Source organism: Carcharodon carcharias, chromosome 11 (genome assembly GCF_017639515.1).
Source record: "Carcharodon carcharias isolate sCarCar2 chromosome 11, sCarCar2.pri, whole genome shotgun sequence".
Classification (NCBI taxonomy): Eukaryota; Metazoa; Chordata; class Chondrichthyes; order Lamniformes; family Lamnidae; genus Carcharodon; species Carcharodon carcharias.
In genome coordinates, this window is record NC_054477.1 from 151221549 (window position 1) to 151242244 (window position 20696).

At 39.3% G+C, this 20696-nt stretch overlaps 1 protein-coding gene across 3 annotated transcripts in view; it reads right to left on the bottom strand.

Annotated features, from left to right (window-relative positions):
* Positions 1-291: 291 nt before the first annotated feature.
* LOC121284456 (Krueppel-like factor 5) overlaps positions 292-20696 on the bottom strand; it is a 37201-nt gene continuing 16796 nt past the window's right edge. For all 3 annotated transcript variants that reach the window (XM_041199931.1, XM_041199933.1, XM_041199932.1), the window contains exons 3-4: positions 18050-18109; positions 292-2688 (exon numbers count right to left, since the gene is read on the bottom strand). In XM_041199931.1, the coding sequence (XP_041055865.1) occupies positions 2510-2688; positions 18050-18109 (239 nt within the window). In that variant the 3' untranslated portion in view covers positions 292-2509. The remainder of the gene's footprint in view (positions 2689-18049; positions 18110-20696) is intronic.

Below are 20696 nucleotides of genomic sequence, written 5' to 3' on the forward strand. Positions count from 1 at the left end.
GACTAAAAACGTTAGCATTGTAACTAATTTCTTCTATGAGACAAAAAACAGTCATTATGCCAACTGAACATTGTATTTAAGGACCATGAAGGAAGGTAGACAAAAATCCTTAGTTCTTAGTTTGGCAGATGCACATGTAGCAAACTGGTTGTAGTGACCTGAACACCAGGGTTATAAAAAGACTTCCATTTCTATAGCCATTCCCAACTCCAAAGTGCTTTATAGCCAACTGCTTCAAGTTCTTTTTGAAGTGTATTTACTGTTGTAATGTAGGAAACATTGACAATGGTCTTTTTTGAAAAACATTTTATTACTGAAGTTTTTTTTTATTTACATTTAACCCCCTCAAACACAAACCTTCTCATTCTATTTAATGCAGGTTGTAGAAAGTAATATACAGCCACAACAACTTAAGGGAAATACAACATAACAAAGAAGGAAATCAAGCAGAAGCAAAAATGACGCAGCCACATTTGCCCCTTTGTTCAAAGTATAAACTTTGCAGCATCTTATAAAATTATATACATCTTTTAATGCTATTTACACATTCTTGCTGCCTTTTCTTGCCAAGCCATCACATTGAAGAACACTATAATTTAACAGGTTTGTAAACGATCCGGTTAGAAAGCCATTTTACGATTAGAAATAAATAAAACAAAATGATAATTATCTTAAACAGCATTTTCTCATCACAAAGTCAGACCCAAGTGGAGATTAGCTTTTGACTTCAAACACCTTCTTTAAATCAGCCAGCCCAAGCTTACACAGCCCATTATTAATAATTTCCACACCTCATAAATGCATAATATTCCCATTCAGCTAGAAAAGCACTTTATCAATTTGACAATACACATCAAGAATTACAGCATTATAGCACAACAGTTGAAATACAAATCGATGTCTTCTCCTCTCCAGTTTTCCCCCCAACCCCAGGAAATGGGGGGGGAAAAGGACCTTTGATCTGAGATCTGGAGCTCCTTGCAACAGAAAAATCGAAGGTTCCTTTAGATAGAACTGCCCACGTATGCAAACAAGAGATAACTGTTGCTTTGAAGCTTTCAGCATACAATGCTGATCCTGTGGCTAAGTGTGGTCAAACTACATCCTCAGCTTCCTGATCAGGCTTAATACACAATAAAGAGGTGCATCAGAAATAGAGTCATGTCAAATTGTTTTTAAAAAAGAAAAAAAATTATAAAAATCAAAAGAAGAATAATTCCACTATTTTTGAGTGCTGAATGAGACGTTCTACTCAGCAGCAGTGCCACTGTCTGTACAGTATATATATATCTATATATTTATATAAATATCTTTATTGCAGCAGTAGTTTCAAACTTGAATGGAGTGTTAAAACAACTATAAAAACTTTAAGAGTCAGCCTTTTGGAGAATTAATCCAATTCCACAGGGCACTGGGAATTTCCAGTACACGTAGAGGCTATTTTTGGCCACATTTACACACCAGCTTTAGCCTCACAGCGACGCTAAAACTGAAGTGTAAATATCAAGTCAGATAAGAAATTGCATTCCTAGTCGCACTTGGAATTGGAAGTGAAACCTCCAGTAACTTGGGGCTTCAACCCGTTAACTGCAGTTTCCTGACTGCAGCCCAAGTATGTTCTCCAGCAAACAGGGCCAAACCCCTCTTCCCTACTGCAGGCAGCCTTGTAACATCATGTCAGAATGTCACAGGGATGGAAAGCTAACTTCAGACACAGGACACAACAACAAGATTGGGCAAAGTCAGAGTAAATCAGCTTGCCAAAATCTCAAAAGTAATTTTGTTTCTGTTCACTAAATATAGAAAAGCACCCCAATTGTATGCTGATTCTGCAATATTGTCTTGTTAACTTCAGGTTAGCTGCCTTAGCCCAAGTAACCTTTTGTAGCTGTACAGTTAAATTCAACACCCGACATCCTGCTGATGAGATGAGAACTTCCATAAAGTGATTCGGTAACCTCAAGTATTAAGTAGGCTGAATTCCCTTTGTCTTCAGTAGAAAGAATTATCTGCATTAGTCCACACTGTGCCCTTTGTGGGATTTTTTTTCAATGTCTTTGGCTACATTTACTAAACACTGTCAAGACCATACAGTGCTTTGGTCAAAACATTAGAAAAAAGTTTAACCATGTGAACTCGGCAGATGTGAATGCCAGTACTAACCAACTACACTGTAGTGCAAGTGTGTCTATGAAATGGACTTGAGCTTAGTTTATACATAAAGCAAACCTAAAATAACCAAGAAAAATCCAAATCCCATTATAAATTTCATAAAGCTTCTCCATTAAACATAGCTCTTAATTCCCAGTGAATATGTACAAAATATAGGGTTCCAGTTTTAAAACCTTAAGTCAAGGTTATGTGTTTCATCAAAACTTCTTTGCTCTATACAGAGGTACAGAAGCCCTGGCAGCAAGGTTACCATATACACAATGGTCGTCTGGTATTTTGTTTGGGCAACAACGTCTTGTTTGCATAATGAACATCAGCCTCGGAGAGGATCCAGGTTCTAGTTCTGGTGTCTTTTCATGTGCAGGGCTAAATGATCGGAACGTGAAAAGCTGCGGCTACACACCGTGCACTGGAAGGGTTTTGCCCCGGTGTGTTTCCGGAAATGGCGAGTCAGTTCGTCGGAACGTGCAAATCTCCAGTCACAGCCTTCCCAGGTGCACTTGTAAGGCTTCTCTCCTAGAATGAAAGGATGCAGGCATTAATTACTTGATAGCAATGTTACCAATATTTTGCTTGGACAGCATCAAGATGCATACAGTCTCCATTTACACCACTTTATTAAAGGCAAGTCGACAGACCTAGATCACATCCATAAAAAGGCATTACTTGTCAAAAGCAAGTTCATGTCAAACAGCCTGGAGTTGAGGCAATAGGGAGTGATTTTAACTAGGAAACAAGTAATGCCTTCACCTTGAGATAAAACAGTCTGTGTGTACACAATTTAATGTTCTACAAAAACTGCATATGGGACTGTAAGCAAACCAACAGATCTAAAAGTGTACCAATGAGAGGACATGGCCAATTTCTTGGATCCCATTCCACAAAGAGCCACCCCTGCAAAATTATTAGCATTGCTGTCACTAATAGTTGGCCAAGAACCAAGGAGTGATCAATTGTTCAACAGTGTGTTAACAAAAGAAAATACAATCCAGTATTTATAGAGATGAAAAATAACGCTTTGAAACGGGTTCATCCTAGTTTATGGCATTTCTTTCCACACTTTGGAACATTCCCAAATGTGTTGTTCTTGCAATTTTCTCTACAAATTTAATGCAGAAATATAATCAAGTTTGCTTCTGGCTCAATTTACACACAAGATCACAGTTTCTTTTATAAACATGTCCAGTTACTTTGTGTTTACTCCCCTTTCGTCTTCAGGTCTCACCATGTCAACTGTAGACAAATTCATTAAGAGGGCAAGGAGCCACTTTACTTTTACCAATACCACTCTAAACTCAATACAGAAGAACAGCGTGGAGTGATTTTCCCACACTTCTCTTCAAGGATAAGGCAATGACCTTGGGACAGGTGAGTGAGATCCCTTGTTCTGTATTCAAGTATTAATACACAATGTCACCCAAATACCCCTAAATTTCCTTTCAAAAATAAACACTTAGTAACAAAATTGTGCTGCATAGTGTTACTTATGTTTCCTTTGTGGCTTTGAAGTACAAAGAAAGGGTGCATTGTTACTATAGTTTTACAGCACTTTGATAGGCAAATTATCATAACTTATTAAGGCAACCTAGTAACACATAATTGGATTGAAATCATGAAGTGCATACAATATTAGGAAGAAAGAATTGTATTTATACAGCATCTTATCATGAGCTTAAGACACTCCAAAGCTCTGCACAATCAACTAATTACTTTGGAAGTGAAGCCATTGTTATGTAGGCAAACACAGATGCCACTTACAGCAAATTAGCTGAATAATCAATAAATCCATTTTTGATGGTGTTGATCAAAGGCTGACCAAGTTACAAGGATAACTCCCTGCTCTTTAAATAGTGGCTTGAGATCCTTAGCCACCTGTTCAGATGAACGTATGAGTTTCAGCTTAAAAACTCTCAGACAAGAGAAGAACATCTCAGGAAAAGACCAAATGTTTCCCCACCATCCACAACCTGTCCCAATCAGAAACTCCTTTAATGTTAATCATTTTGGTGAATGCCAATGGAGAGAATTCTGGCTTTATTTTAAAAAATCTCAGAGGATGCAATGATCTCCCAGTGTTTCACATTTTTCAGCTACTAAATTATAGGCAATAACTTCTGTGGAAATCTTGAGATCGTAATTCATTCCAAGCGGAGTCACAAATCTAGGATAATGGGTCAGATTAGGGCAGTATGCTAAAGCTTGAAGTGTTCAATTGAATTGTTTATGCTTCACATTTGAAGGGTCCCAACTTAATAAGGCGAACAGATAACCTGCATAAACCGGCTGCAAACAAGACTGATTTTGAAGGTAGCATCCTTGAGTCACACTAAAAGTTTGTCACCAGGCAGACTTTTAGGGCTGGAGTTTTATCCTACAAATCAGAACAATGAGGCATCATTCTGAAAATGGAATGAGAATTGCTTCCATTTTAAGTGGCCAAGCAATCCCTATAAAATTATTTAGGATACCAATTTATCTCTGTCATCTGCTAAATTAGAAAAATAGTTTCATTTACAAAACTAAACAAATGTAAACAATAGAAGGTTTGGTTAATCTCACTGATGCGCAAAATGTCGTAAATACTTATAAATCATACAGAGAGAAGAAAAGTTACAGGTGAAGGGGATCATTGAGTCAATCTTGGTTCAATCACTCAAAGATTCAAAGTCTTAGAGTATCCAATTGCTTCATTAAAAAGCTGGGCTTATTGCTTCTAGTAATTTTCCTGGAATTTTTAATCCCCATTGAATGATCTCCCCTCCTGTAAAGAAAAGATTTGGCTAGTTCTACTGTTATCAGTCGACTCCAATGGAAATAAAAATCAGGAGATGTGAAAGATTTGCTATCACCCATTTTACACAATCATACAATGGGAAAATGGCAGAGGTCAAAAAATACAATTAAAGACAAAATGGTTTCTATAGATCATAATCTATTAATTTGCATGCTGGTTGACTAAAAGGACAGAATAGAAATACTTAATCCACAGTACACACACATTAGTCATGTGTTAACGAGATGGGGTAGGGACGGAAGATAACTTCCCTGCAAGAGGGCTGTTGTAGGGAGGCCAAATTGTACTATTAATGATAGAGCTGATCTGCCGACACTTCTTGGGTGGAAACATTAAGTTTAGTTACGATATACTATATTGTACTAGTACACTATACTAGTAGCAGCAACCACATGTGTACTTTCAACTCAAACTCTATCTCGACATTAACTGCTGAGGTAGCCTATGCTACTCTCCTATTGGTTACTACAGATCATGTGATCTGCCTTAACAAGAATTATTAAAAGGTACATTACAACTAAATAAAACCATACATTCACCCCACTCTCCCCTCTCCTTAACTCGGCTATACATATTATATTTACAAATGCTTTTTTCTCAAGACAACATAATATTTACACTGGGTAAGGAATTTACAAGTTCAAGTCTTTCAGGTGGTTTCCTGGTACATGTGGAATGTCGCAGCTCCAAAACTTCAGATTCTTTGTCAGGAACCTCCCTTTCTGACGTTGCCTGAACATCAGGTGCTTCGGTGGGCACTTGCAGCTTTGTATCCTCAACTCTTACAGGAACATCAGACATGTCAGTCCTGGGTTGGTGTATCCTCAACAGGAAATGCAGACCCAGTCTTGGTCACTGGTGGAACCAAATCTTGGCGATTTGTCTCTCTCTTCCTTAAATGGTCCACATGTTTATGGATGATCCAGTCTTCCACCTCCAAGTGGTATGATAGAGGTCCAGTCACTGCTCTTATTTCACCTGGTAACCACTTTGGTCCTTCCCCGAAGTTTATCACGTGCACTGGCTCTCCCACGGTAAATTTCCTCTCATGGCAATGCCAGTCACGTTTAGTTTTCTGGCTTCCCTGACTTCTTTCCACCTTCCCCCCCACCCCGCACCTCTGCTAAATTCAGCATTATTAAGCTCAATCTCATCCTGAGATGGGGTTTCAACAATAACTCGACAGCTGTGCAAGAGGTAGCTCTGTAATGAAAAAGAATGCATGCTAGTTTGATTACCAAGGAATCACCAGTTAGCATTTTCATGCCTGCCTTGAACATTTCAACCGCCCTTTTGGCCAGTCCATTTGAGGAAGGGTGGTATGGTGCAGCTTTCACATGAGTGATAACGTTCAGGCTGATAAACCGTTGAAACTCAGCACTCAAAGATGCCATGCCGTTATCGAAAACAAATACCTCTGATAGTTGGTGAATGGCAAAACTCTGAGTGGTTTCACAATTGTGGCGCCCAACGTCGGTGACTTCATCTCATGTACATCCAACCATTTTGAATGAGCACTGGCAACGTTTCTGCTCATTGTTCCCAGAAAAAGGTCCAACGTAGTCAAGGTGTAACCAGACCCAGGGTCCATCTGGCCCCTCCCATGGGTGTAACGGAGCTGTCACTGACAACTTTTGCAGTTGCTAACATTGCACAGTGCTTTACTAAACTCTCTATTTCGCCATCCATCCCAGGCCACCGTAGATAAGCTGCATGCTATGGTCTTCATTCGGGAAACTCCTGGTGGGCACTGTGTAGTTCAATTAAAAGCGACTCCCTTCCCTTTGGAAGAACTATCACTCGTGCTCCCCACAATAAGATGCCAGCCTGGCTCGTTATTTCAGGTCTTCTGTTGAAGTAGGTTTCTTTGCGTAAGATACAGGCTCCTGTGACTAAGCATGTAACACTTGTTCTCATACTTGTAACAGGACTGGGTCCCGACTTGTCCAGTCTCTGATCTTTCGAACACACACTGGCGAGGAATCTAAGAAATTTAATAACAAAACAAGTTGCTGTGGAACTGGGACATGCTTATCGTTTTCTGTAAAGGCAAACGACTAAGGGCATCGGCATTTGCGATTTGATCGCCAGGCCTATGTACAAAAGTGTATTCTTATGCTGCCAGAATTAAAGCCCATCATTTTATTCTTTGAGGTTATGGGTGGTAAAGCCTTGTCCTCACTAAACAATCCTAGCAATGGTTTGTGGTCAGAAACAATTGTAAGATGGTGGCCATGTATATACTGGTGAAATTTCTTGACACCAGAGATGATGGACAGGCCTTCTTTCTCTATCCCTTTTCTGCTGTGGTGAACTTTCTTGATACGTAACCTATTGGCTGTTCTGTGCTGTCGTCCATCCAATGAGAGAGCACTGCTCCCACTCCGTAGGGAGATGCATCACATGTCAGCGCCAATTCTTTTGTCTGGTCATAATGCACTAATAGATTGGACGAGTGCAACAATTGTTTCACCTTTATGAAAGCTTCTTTCTGGGATGCCTCCCAAGACCAACATTGGTTCTTTTTGAATAGAGAATGCAGGGGGGCCAGCACTGTAGACAAATTGGTTAAGAACTGCCCACAATAGTTGATCGTTCCTAGGAATGATTTGAGCTTTGAGGCATACTTTGACGCAGGTGCCACTCTTATGGCTCTCACTTTCTTCTCAACCGGGTGGAGGCCCTGTGAATCTACCCGGTGACCCATATAGATTACCTCCCTCGCTTGGAACTGCACTTTTTTTTAAAATGCACTCCAGCTTGCAAGCAACATTTTAAGACCTATTCCAAGTTTGCCAAATGCTCCTTTTTCAGTAAATCCTTTCACCAATACATCACCTAAATAGACTACAACCTGGGGCAGTCCCTGCAGTAAGCTTTCCATTGTTCTGTGAAAGATAGCCCAAACGGAGGAGGCAAAAGGTAATCATGTATATTGGTACAACCCTTTAATTAATTGAGACAAATTTCCAGGAGGCATTATCCAACTCTAGTTGTTGATAAGCATGACTCTCCTGCCAGCTTGGCATACAGGCCATCGATTTTTGGAAAGGAATGCCTGTCGAGCTTAACTACTTTATTAACAGCCAGTTTGTAGTCTCCACAAATTCAGATGCTTCGGTTGGGTTTAAGGACGGGGATTATGGGTGCTGCCCATTCTAAGAACTGAACAGTTTCTCTAGTCCATTCAGCTCAATGTCGATTTTTTCCTTGCAGAGCATATGGCACCGGTCTCACCTTCATGAAGCAAGGGGCTACTTCCGGATCCTCGTGAATCTTGGCCTATAGGCCCTGGAGTTTTCCCATTTTGTCCAAGATGGTAGCGTACTTTCTAAGTAGCTCAGGTAGCCCACTTGCTCTCAACTGGAAAATTTTAGACTATTCTATCTTAAATCTCCTTTAACCAATTTCAGCCCAGGAGGCTTGGCCCTTCATCTGTTACCACCATCAAGGGTAGCTTTGCCGATTGGCTTCCATAATGGACAGTTACTCTGCTTGTGCCTTTTACTTGAATGCCTTCCCCTGTATATGTATTTAGCTTAGCGGCTGTTTCTTCCAAATTTAGTTGATGTCCACCGTTATTCAAATATCTGAAGGCATGTTCCCCAATTACTGTAGTGGAAGCTCCTGTGTCCATTTCCATTCTCACAGGTTTGCTTTCACTGAGACAAATATTGGTTCTGTCTTTCCAACTTTCAGACTAAACAACGAATAAATGTCAGAATTTGTTTCAAGCTCGTCCACATTGTAGATTTCATTGGGCTTCTTCTTTTGTTCACAAGCCTGCTTGAATCTTTCCTTGCATCGCCTCATTATACCTCCATGTTTGTGACAATAGTAGCATTCGAATTCTCTAAACCGCCAAACGCTATCAGACTTATAAAAAACAAAAATACCTGGAAAAACTCAGCAGGTCTGGCAGCATCTGCGGAGAGGAACACAGTTAACGTTTCGAGTCTGTATGACTCTTCAACAAAACTAAGTGAAAATAGAAGAGAGGTGTGTTCGTTAACTGTGTTCCTCTCTGCAGATGCTGCCAGACCTGCTGAGTTTTTCCAGGTATTTTTATTTTTGTTTTGGATTTCCAGCATCCACAGTTTATTGCTTGTTACTATAAGACTGATTGTTTCCACCTCTTTTAAAATTATGCTTCAATTTCACTGCTAATTTATTTTTCTTTATTCTTCAGCTAGCAGGGGCTGTTCCCCACTTCTTGGCAGAGTCTTGTTTTTTGGGCCACTTTTGGCTGAGGTTTCCCGCCCAATGTGGAGGGCTGTGCCAATTTGCGCAACCTGTATTGCTTTTGAATTTCTTACTGTGCTTTCCATGGCCAATACTATGTCTAGCGCCTTTTTGAAATCCAGATTCACTTCAGACAATCTTTTCTGAATAGTGTCCTCTTTCACACCACACACTAAACGATCTCTGAGCATGTCATTCAGAGTCGTACCGAACTCTCAACATTCAGTTAGCGGTTTCAAATTTGCCACGCAGCATGCAATTGTCTCACCCGAGGTTCTATTTCACAAATTAAACCTGAACATCTGCATCATGACTGAGGGCTTTGGTTGAAAATGACCACACGGTCCACCAATTCATTGAAATTTTTCAAATCTGGGGCACTGCTTACCATCAAACTTAGAACCAAATCATAGGTTTTGCTCCCACAAATACTCAAGAGGATCACTTGCCTCTCTTCCACTGGAATCTCATTCACTTGAAAAAAGAATGTGAGGCATTCTATGTATTGAGGCTAATCGTCTGTGGCTGGCTCAAAAGGATCAATACTCTCAAATTGTGGCATTTTGAGGGGGGATAACTTCTTCAATTATAACGGAGCTTGCTACTTACAATCACGGGGTGAGGTACAGTGCTGATTTCTCTTTAACTCTATTTCCTTTGTTCAGTCCTGTTCTATCCTCGTCACCAGTTTGTTATAGGGTGGCCAAGCTGTACTATTAATGATAAAGTTGATCTGCAGACACTTCTTGGGTGGAAACATTGAATTTATTTACAAAATACTCAGCAGCATCTGCACGTGCTTTCAACACCAACTCTATCTCTACACTGGCTGCTGTGATAGCCCACATTACTCTCCTATTGGTTACTACAGATCATGTGATCTTCCTTAACAAGTATTATTCTTAAAGGTACATCACAACTAAATAAACCATAATTACTACAAGGGCCATTAGTAAAACAGTCACTATTCATTTTATTTTTCTGTGCTAGCCTAGAAATGACTGGTTTGGTAGAGTTCCATCCCCCAACTTGGTGGAGTTTCAACTTCCTACTCCTGAGTTGCAAAGACAGTATCGTAACCTATGTTATGGGACCTCTATGTGAAGCATCACAAACAAATGTAAGGATGACCACATTTCTTGTTGAAGCCTGGATGATTTTATGATTATATTGGCTGGAAGGAGCACCTGTAGCATTGTGAATACAAAACTCATGATTCAATAGCCACAGAAATACTCACCACACAACCTTGCCCCAATCCATTTATATGAGACTTCAGTCGAGAACAGATGTTCTCACCACAAATGGTAATGGGAGATAACCCAGTATCAGTAAACAAGAATGCTACAGAAGTTAGTTTATTAGATATTTTTAGATAAAACATTGTTTTTATTTGATGTCATTTTAAACCTCCATAAAGGAAACTCTGCAAGAACAAAAATTCCTGCCCAATCTTTCCTGGCCCTGCCAGAACTGTTTTGATTGATAAAAATGGTTTGCAACTCTAAAATCCCTGTACGATTTTCTAACAAAATGGATGAAACACTCCCATGACATTTCTGCACCATGTGATATCAGCTTTAGACATTGGCTTTCATTGCGCACACAGTCAGATCAGGTGGTGTTTTGTAAAACTCCTGTCAGAAGCCCCTTTAAATGTTATTCATTTTGGTGAATTCCAATGGATTGATTGAGAGAATTCTGGCTTTGTTTAAAAAAAAACTCATACCTTGCAATGACCTCCCAACACTTCATGTGATGATTTTTATGCTACTAAATTATAGGCAAACACTTCCAGTGGAAATCTCGCTACTCATTACAAACTGAGTCACAAATCTATACTGATGGAATCAGATTAGGGCAGTATGCTAAGGATTGAAGTGTTCAATTGAATTGCATATGCTTCACTTCATGTGCAACCACAAATGGTATTTCAGGAAAAATAAATTAATAGGTGTAACATGATGTAATCCGATAGGGCCGGATGGCAGTGCACTCACTGCAGGTGCTTTGCGCCTTGTAGAATATGGAAAGTGCCTTTGTTGTTTTAAACAGCAAACACCAAGAGGGAAATGTCTGACTTTGGAGTCGCCTCCTTCAATATCTCGCTGAAAACACACTACCCCCACAACCAAAATGTCAACTACTGCAGAGTCCAAGTTGCTGAGCACCAGCAGTGCTACTTGATTTTATTTAAACCCCAGATTTATTTAATTAACTGAATTTAAGTTTCCCAGAAGCTGTGGCAAGATTTGAATTCATTGCTTGTATAAAGCTAGTTACCCACATGTTGTGCTCCATTGCTTTCAATTTCTTACACTGAAGAGATTGAGAGTACAACCACAAGCATGCTTTTAAAAAAATACCACTATAGAAAGAATACAAATATAAAAGTAAAATCTATATTTAGCACATGTCCCATGGCATAGTGAGTCAGAGATTTTAGTTTTGTACTAATAGGAGCATTAGCAATAAAGTGTGAGGAGCATAGTATGTACTATAGCCAAGATTAGATACCGACGCACATAAATAAGACTATCCTACATTCTTATCATAGGATATTCCTTCAAGTATGAGGTTTAGTGTTGCTCTACAACATATTTAGAATTTGCAGAACAGAAAAGGCCATTTGACTTAACTGGTCGCTGCCAGTGCCTATGCTCCACACAAGCTTCCTCCAACCCTACTTCATTTTACTGTGGAAATTGTCACTGTTCCCAAAGCCTGTTGCTGCTCCATTAATAGTTAGGATGCCATCTGCCCAGTAAGTGAGGTAGCAGAAGCTGCTGGAAGCTATAGGTAGAGTGTTAAAGACAATCAGCTTCAGGAACGTGGCAGCAGCAATGTCCTGAAAGGATGTTAAGAGTAAGGTCTCCAAGAACATTGAACACCTATTGTGTTCCCGTTTAACATATTTAGATGCATCCATATTGTGAGCAAATACTTTTTCAAAGTGATAATGCCAAATTGTTGCCGAATCAGAGCCAATTTTGTGCTGTTAGCACACTCCTGCTGACAACTGGACTTACTGCTCATTTTGTAATCGGTGATTAGCACTGCTCATCTTTAATTATTCCTTGGGAAAACAGACCTCCCTAACATCTCTCTGTGCAATAATGGTTGAGTTTTTGGACTCACCATTAGGAGAACTGGTTATCTGACAGTATCCAAACACGGCCACACCATGCTACCCGACACATTGCATATTGCCTCGGAATTTCTTCTGCCGAGCATCATTTATTCCAAAAAAAATGAATTGGAGGAGCATACATCAACTTGGAATGATAGTGTAGTTTAAAATAAAAACAAAAACAAAAAGTGGCGTTGCAATCATTCAATATTAAGAAATATCACTCATGGCTTGACATGGTTGCATACTCTGGCAAACAAACACTGAACTAAATTTTTTTGTTGAAAGACAAATGCACTATTTCAAGTTTGTACTGACAGGTGAGTTATGGTTAAAGGTTACGTGAAACTATTACTTTTCTCTATGTGGAGAGGATGGAATGCAAAAACCAGATACTTAACAACACATATTAAAGACTGCTGACCTAACATACCTGCACGTAACTACCACCACAGAAACTCTTAAGTTGTCACGCACCCTCTCCATTTTCTACACCACCCTTTTAAAAGGTTTTGACAAGTTTTAAAAGTCTCTGTAAACCAAACATTAACAAGAGATTAGAAACTGCACCGGTCATTTTAAGTTCAGACTCATGTGACAGGACTCTATTTCCTCAAATGGACATCCACCACGCAAAAATATGCACTCAAGCTTTCCAATGAAATTAACCTGACCTTGTTCTCTAGATTTCAATCCCCTCCCTCAAAGTTGTGTGTCGCGCCTGTGATTCAGGCTGATTCATCAGCACTGTAAGAGCACCTGCCATGGAAGAGCACCACAGCATTCTTCTGCCTCTTGCTTCACAATCGGTTCCAGTCCAACATTCACTGTTGACCAGGTAATTCTAGAGAAGCTCCTATCTTGACAATGCCAAAGCTAAAAACCTGTCTGAACACTTTCAGAGACAAAAGCAGAGGCACGCAGACTGTTTAGACTGCCAGCAACTGCCTTAATGCCTTTTTCACAATACTATGAAAAACACGGCTCATCTCAGAAGACTCACAACACCACTTCAATAAAGACCTTCCAATGCTTACTTGCACTAAGAGCCTTAATTACTAGTGAACTGGTTTATATATAGAGGCTGTGCAGTGATTCCCAGAAATGGCTTGGCTTCAAATCCTCTGATGTATAAACTTGAGTTACAGTTTTAGCCACCTTACATTTTATGCTGAGGATAATATATCACCAAGGTTGAAAAGCATAGGCATTATAAAATGTCTCTATTGCAAGTATTATTTCCTCCCTGCCTCACTCCCAACATGATCAAAAAGCTGTACGTATCCTGACAGTTACTGAAGATTTCATGCTGGTGATCAGAGACTTTAGTTTTTTGTTTTAAAGACACTTTTCTCCTTTTCATTTCGCTAAGTTCGATTCAAAATTACTTCTAGCTGAAGGGCGTATCCTCCACCTTGTTTTTCTGGTTGCTACAAATCAAATGAAAGCCATAAACATGCCAGCAGGACCACACATGCCTTTCAAACCTACACAACAACATTTTCTCTTACACACTGCAGCTTTGTAGTAGAGGTAAAAAGGACAGCAAATAAAAATCAGATAGAAACAGGGAGAGAAATAAAAGGCCTTTTAAGTTGCAATGGTTAAACATGATACCCCGAGACTTGGCAATAAAAAAAAAGATCCCCCCCGCATTGATCTGAAAAAGCTTTTTTTTCCCCTACATTTTTCCACAAGGCCAGGTCATTTTCAGTATTTTATTGAGAATAAAAATTGTAGCCTCTCACAAGTCACTATGTGGACAGTGGACTTTGTGCAGAGCTGAAATTACATATAAGTTGGCATTTGTTTGAACTGAAGATTTTAAAAAGGTATGACAGGTAAGTTGCCTGTACTTATTTTGGACTTCAGCCAAGGTGCACAAAAAAGTGCTTCTCTTAGTATCATTAATAGAAATAAAAGCCAAACCTGCACAACACCAGCATGTGGATTTGTACGAAAGTTAAAAGTTGCCTAATGAAGTTACATGAGAGTCACAATAGGATTTTATTTACTCGCCCTCACTCAAGACACCAAACATGCACATATCAGTATGGAAGCTGGGTGCATGTCCATACCATAGACAACTTATTGTCCTACGCTTCAACAAGCAATGACTGGCTTTGTACAGACAATTCTAAATCCACCTGTCTTTTGTACTATTAACTTGCAGACCAGGTTACATAACTAATAACTACCCTATTTACCTGAACTTACATTTCCATAGTAATATCTACCCTAAGATGAAACACTCCACCATAATTCACCACTTCAAAGCACCACTAAAAGTTTTCAAATATTCATTCTACAGCTGGTCTCCCAGTTGCTTGCGCAACATATTGCATAATTCATTCCCATATATTCACCAAGTTTATTTTTGAATCTTCATTTTACAAAATGTGACAGGTATTTCCAGCAAATTGAGAAATAACTTCTTAATGCTGTTAAATCCCATAGCGACAATATAGACGTGAAAGTTGAAAATAAACTCTGCACCTTAGAGAAGCATGAAAACTGAAATTTAACGTTATAATTCGAAGTTGAAGGGTTTTACTATTTCAAATAATGACAAAAACTTACAAATTGAGCTTTTGTTTGGAGTTGAGCAGCTGCCGTTGCACTATGGCATTAAAAAGGACTGTTTTTCAGTCATCACTCAATTCAGTTCTTGTGCTTATTTCAAAATGTCAACATTTCAAGAGCATTAAAGTTGACAGTACTAATTTTTGCACATTAAATAAAAATGTTCAACGTGTGCACACCGTTTTAATTTTAGAAAGAATATCTCAAGTCATTTGCTGTCTCCATTGGTTTTGCGTTTCTATTATCCTAATTTCCTTATTTTCTTCTCCAGCGTATGGACAAGAGCAATACCCCATCCCATTGTGTAAGTCGTTTGGAAAAGCATGCTGTTTGGGCACCAATTCTGTATGAACATTTTGCATGAAGCAGAGGAGTGGTCAATCGCAGCAGTATGCAATCTCACAATTAATATAAAGTTGAATTTACTTTAAATTAACTTACAAGTTATTTACACCCACCCAGCCTGTAAACCAGTATCATACTAAGGGTAAAAGTACTTAAGTTGAACATTAAAATATCAGATTGTAGAAGCAAAATCAGGCCATGATAGCCATTTGATACTTGATCGTAATGATTGAAAAGAAATGTTTACACCTATGATTATTTTGTCGCTGTTTGTTCACAGCATCTACATCATTTTTTCGCTGCATGGCTCATGATGTTTTAGCTACAAAAGCTGTGGTTTATACAAATGCTCATGGCTACAGATAAACACACTACTGGGGCAAAAAAAAACTTAAGTCACTTCAATTTGTATTTGAGGTCAAGATCTTATGCAGAGGTATAGTTAATATACCGCAGATCTGATCCCAAGTTGATCAGGAACCTGGGGAGTTCATTTTTCACTTGCATCGACTTGGACTGTCATGTCAAGTTGAAACAATTATTCAGAGACAAGTGTAGTCGTCTATATTTGTGAATTAGCTAGGCGATTTGTTAACCGTTTTCCAATTTCGAGCATAATTGTTGAAAATGGGTTCAGCAACAATGTAACGTTTATCTGCAGACAAGCGTGTGGCTAATGTCATGTAGCAGTGGTTCAATGTCACCTCAGTGTGGTTGGGATAATAAGGTTTGCCACTGTCAATGGAAAGGAAAATCGGGCAGATTGTTAAAAAAAGGTTGTTGATTCACTATCGCCCATTTCACATTATGTCCAAAGCTACCCCATTCAGTATCATGGCAAAAGGTAAAAACATCAGTCGACCTTGAGCCAACGCTATTAATCTGCGCCAGTTACAGAAGGGACTGTCACTCATGAATTGGCCTTTACAGCCACAACAGACTATTCTCAATCCAGAAGTAACAGTCCATTGTCGAGACAGAAAGATGCCTACAATAGTTAAGGGTTGGACGGGGTCAATTTTAACTCTGCCCTTCAGCTTACCCACTCCTTCCCCGCCTGAATCTGACCAATGGCACTTTTAATTGCAGGTGACAAACAAAAAGAAACCTTTTTAAAAACTACAGATCGGACTCAGATGATGCGATTGGAACCAGACGGGCATTTTGGCCGGAGACCTGAGTGAGGGAGCAGCAATGGCTTACCTGCCAGGCAAAAATCAGGAACAGCAGCCTCTACCAGGGGAGGCTTACTGTCATTACATTTTTTTATTTACAGCTTTCCTTGTGCAGCAGGAAGAGCAGGAATTCAAGAGGTTCTCCCACCGTCAACTCTCCTCCTGGAGCCAGAGGCCTTCTACCACACGATTTGCAAGGCAGCTTTATTTTTCCTTTTATGGGATGTGGGCATCGCTGGCAAGCCCAGCATTTGTTGCCCATCCCCAATTGCCGAGTGACTTGTTAGGCAGTTAAGAGTCAACCACACTGCTGTGGATCTGGAGTCACATGTAGGCCAGGCCAAGTAAGGATGGCAGATCTCCTTCGCTAAAAGGACATTAGTGAACCTAATGGGTTTTTAAAACTTCATGGCTACCATTACTGAAACTAGCTTTATAATTCCAGATTTTATTAACTGACTTTAAAATTCTACCAGTTGCCATGGCGGGATTTGAACCAGTGCCCCAGAGCATTAGCCTGGGCCTCTGCATTACTAGTTACTACAATGGCATTACCACTATGCCACCATTACTAGTTACTACAATGGCATTACCACTATGTCACCATCACTAGTTACTACAATGGCATTACCACTATGCCACCATTACTAGTTACTACAATGGCATTACCACTATGCCACCATTACTAGTTACTACAATGGCATTACCACTATGCCACCATTACTAGTTACTACAATGGCATTACCACTATGCCACCATCACCCCAAAGATGCTTCATGCCAAATTCCCTGAAACGAGATTGGGCTCTTTACTCTAGAAAGGAAACAGCTGAGAGCGATCTGATAGAGGTCTTTAAAATTATGAAGGTGTTTGATAGGGTAGACGTAGAGAAATCAAGTCCAGTAGGTCATTCAGATCAGCCGTGATAAGAAACAACTGTATTAAAGCTTTCACTGAACCAAGAGAATTTAATAAACACACTTTCAATTGGTGAAAGTTGAATCTTTCAGCGAGATCCTTGCTGTTAAAAACAGCCAGGCTACACGCATACATTTCTCATGAACCATGCAGGTCTGGTGCTGTTTTCACTGCTTCCTCAACACTCTTGATATTGAAAATGCAGCATTATTAGATATTAATACCCGATGGAGTGCTATAAACAGAAACAGTCACAGTTGCTTTTTATTGCAAGTGCTTTCAGTTTAATTTGAGTTCAGACTACATTCTGTTAAATCTGCCACTTCATCCAATTTGTTCATTTCTTTATCTCCTCCCCACTCCCACCTAACACAATGAAATTCTGGGTAATGTGCATCCAACCAAAACCTTAAGAATTTCGTCTTACCACTAGCTACAAAAGGCCAATTCCAAAACAAAGTGAACTGCTGCTTCGATTACAGGCCTATACAGATCACACACATCAACATTTCTGGCATTGCTTCCAATTTCCTACTGTCACACTGGTGTCTATGAGTTCTGCCCTTAAATAACGTGCCAAACAAAATCAAAGCAATGTGCGTTCAGTTGTCAACTATTTCTATTTTAAACCCAAATACCCTTATTGAACATGTTAAAAACAGTAAACAGTATTGTAAAAAATGTTCTTACCAGTGTGAGTTCTCAGGTGTGCTTTTAAGTGGGAGCTTTTGGTGTATACTTTAGAGCAACCTAGAAAACAGAATGGCAGAAGGTTAAATGCATGTTTCAGATACATGCTAAAAATATGATGTACTTTTAACTATTAGAGCACCATCTTGATCACACAGCACCTGTTAACTTTCATCATGCACATCTATTGACTGCCCATTAACATTGTGTACATGAGCACCAAACAATATCCTTTCAGCGCTTTGATGGTGACCTACTGCATATATTCAAACAGTCTACTCTCCACGCATGCTAAATAGCACTCCATGGCCTGGTACAGTAAAATTACCAGAAACTCAACATAAAGTTTTTTTTGAGAGATTTTACCACATATCCCAACTAGGAAATATGGGAGAAACCACTTTTTAAAATTAAATTATGTGATTTTCTTCTTCACTGCAAGCACTAAGAATAAAAGAACAAGTTTGCATTTAAATAGTACCTTTCAAGACTTCAGGTGTCACCACTGTTTAATGCAGGCAAATGAAACAGACATTTACAAAGAATCTCTCACAACCTCAATGTCCCAAAGCACTTTACAGAGATATATGCTGGTCAGTGCACAAGTAAGAACTCCACTGTTCTTCTTTAAACAGTTCCATTGGATCTCTTACGATCTCCTATGAGGAGGGATGGATCAATAGCTTAATGTCTCACCTGAAAGATGGCACTTCCAACAGTGCAGCATTCTCTCAGTACTACTCTGAAATGTCAGCCTGGATTATGTGCTTAAGTGTCTGAAGTATGCAAATATACTCACAACCTTCTCCCTCAGAGCTAAGAATGCTACTACTGAGATTTAAGTCTTATCAAACAATCGCTCACATGTAGACTATATTATTCTTGTTTCTTGAGGAGATCTCCAATCTGTAAAGATCTTTAATTCAGAAAAACTTTTAGCTCTACTCAAAGGGAATTTCAGATCTAATAGCATACGATTTCCGGTTAGGATGTAGTTCAGTCATAATCAATATGGAAGAGGTCTATTTCTTTCATTATAACTAAATGGTAATGTGGTCAGAGGGTCAAAGACTTCTGATAAATCAACCTCAAATCTCTTTACTGATGTACATAAGTTGCTGATTATGTCCAGTAACAATGATTTTTTTAAAAAACATACAATTGATAATCCAACAAAAAGCAACAAAATGGAAACAAATCCAAGTCTACTATTCCCTTTCACTTTTTTCTGTGTGTAACTGCAAAAAGATGGGAAGCAACAAAGCAGCAAGACCTAGGACTGGCTCAGAGTCGTTGCAGCATTAGGTTTCCTCCTGTGAATGTTGCTCTGATAAAAGAGCAACTCCAAACTTCAATTCAACGATGCTAGCCCTTGCTTTGTAATCACATAATTCAAAGTGAAGGCTGTTCCTCTCTGCCACAAATACAATGGTAGCACAACACCTTTAAATTAGAGTCTACCAGCAAGTAAAGAATTTCCTGATTGGAGCAAAAGATTCCAATTAGAGGTACAGAACCACAAATCTGATTTGTATAACCAAACCCAGATCATTAGGACTAGAGCACATAATCACAAAGGTGTGTATGAGTTACAGTTCTGGCAACTAGTACATGCAAATAAATATTAAAACCAAATTCTATTTTTTGCAGCAATCTTGCCATTTAATTTATGTCAATGTTTGCAGTGATTCCTTACTCCTTGAAACAGAACTTCCTACACTTTTTATTTCTCTGTTACTCACAGAAACATTTCAAGGAGAGTGAGGGAGCGAGGGAGCCAGACTACACAGGTGCGCACCAGAGAGAGAAGGTGCACGCCACAGAGATCACGAGAGACAGAAAGCGAGGGCACAAGAGAGGGACAGAGCAAGAAAGGGAGAGAGAGTCACAGCCAAAAATGGAGAGAGGGGGAGAGTGCAAGAGCAAGAGAGGCACTAAAAGGAAGAGAGAATGCATATTTATCAGCAACATTATCATTTCACACTGGCCCCAGAAATATTCGGATGGAGGAGGGGGAAAGAGAGTGAAAACCCTATTATTGGAATAAAACATCATTAGAACTGAACAGAATGATTTGAGCTTTAATTTCCCTCTAAAGCTACAATGCCTCTATAGAAGCTAATGAGCTGAACTGAAAGTCAACATCACTTGAAAGATCTTGGCTACAAAACTAAAAGGAGGCATGCTTAGTGAGTGACCATTTCATACAAAAGCAAAACACTGCGGATGCTGGATGCCAAGGTAAAAGAGAGCTAACGGCATCCACAGAACCCAAGTTAGGAGTCATGTCTCCAGGAGAGATGAGAAGAGGAGAAAAAAATTTGGAAGAAACAAAAATATTTTACAATCCAAGTTCAGTCATGAGAAATTTAAATGCTTGGTTGCATCAATTATCACACACACGCACTTCGAGTCAGGTTACACCTTGAAATAGTACAAAAACATTTTAAGGTGATTATGTCAAGAAAATATAATAGTTCTCAATGTTATCAGAATTTATCGTAAAACAGAGTAATAGTGGGATGTGACTGTGTGTGCCTATGCATGAGACTTAATTGAAGTCTGGGTGCTTTGATCTCTAAGAAGAGGTTAGGTTTGAAATGTTAATTATGTAAACATGGGGAAGTTTAGAAACATAGGTGTCAAG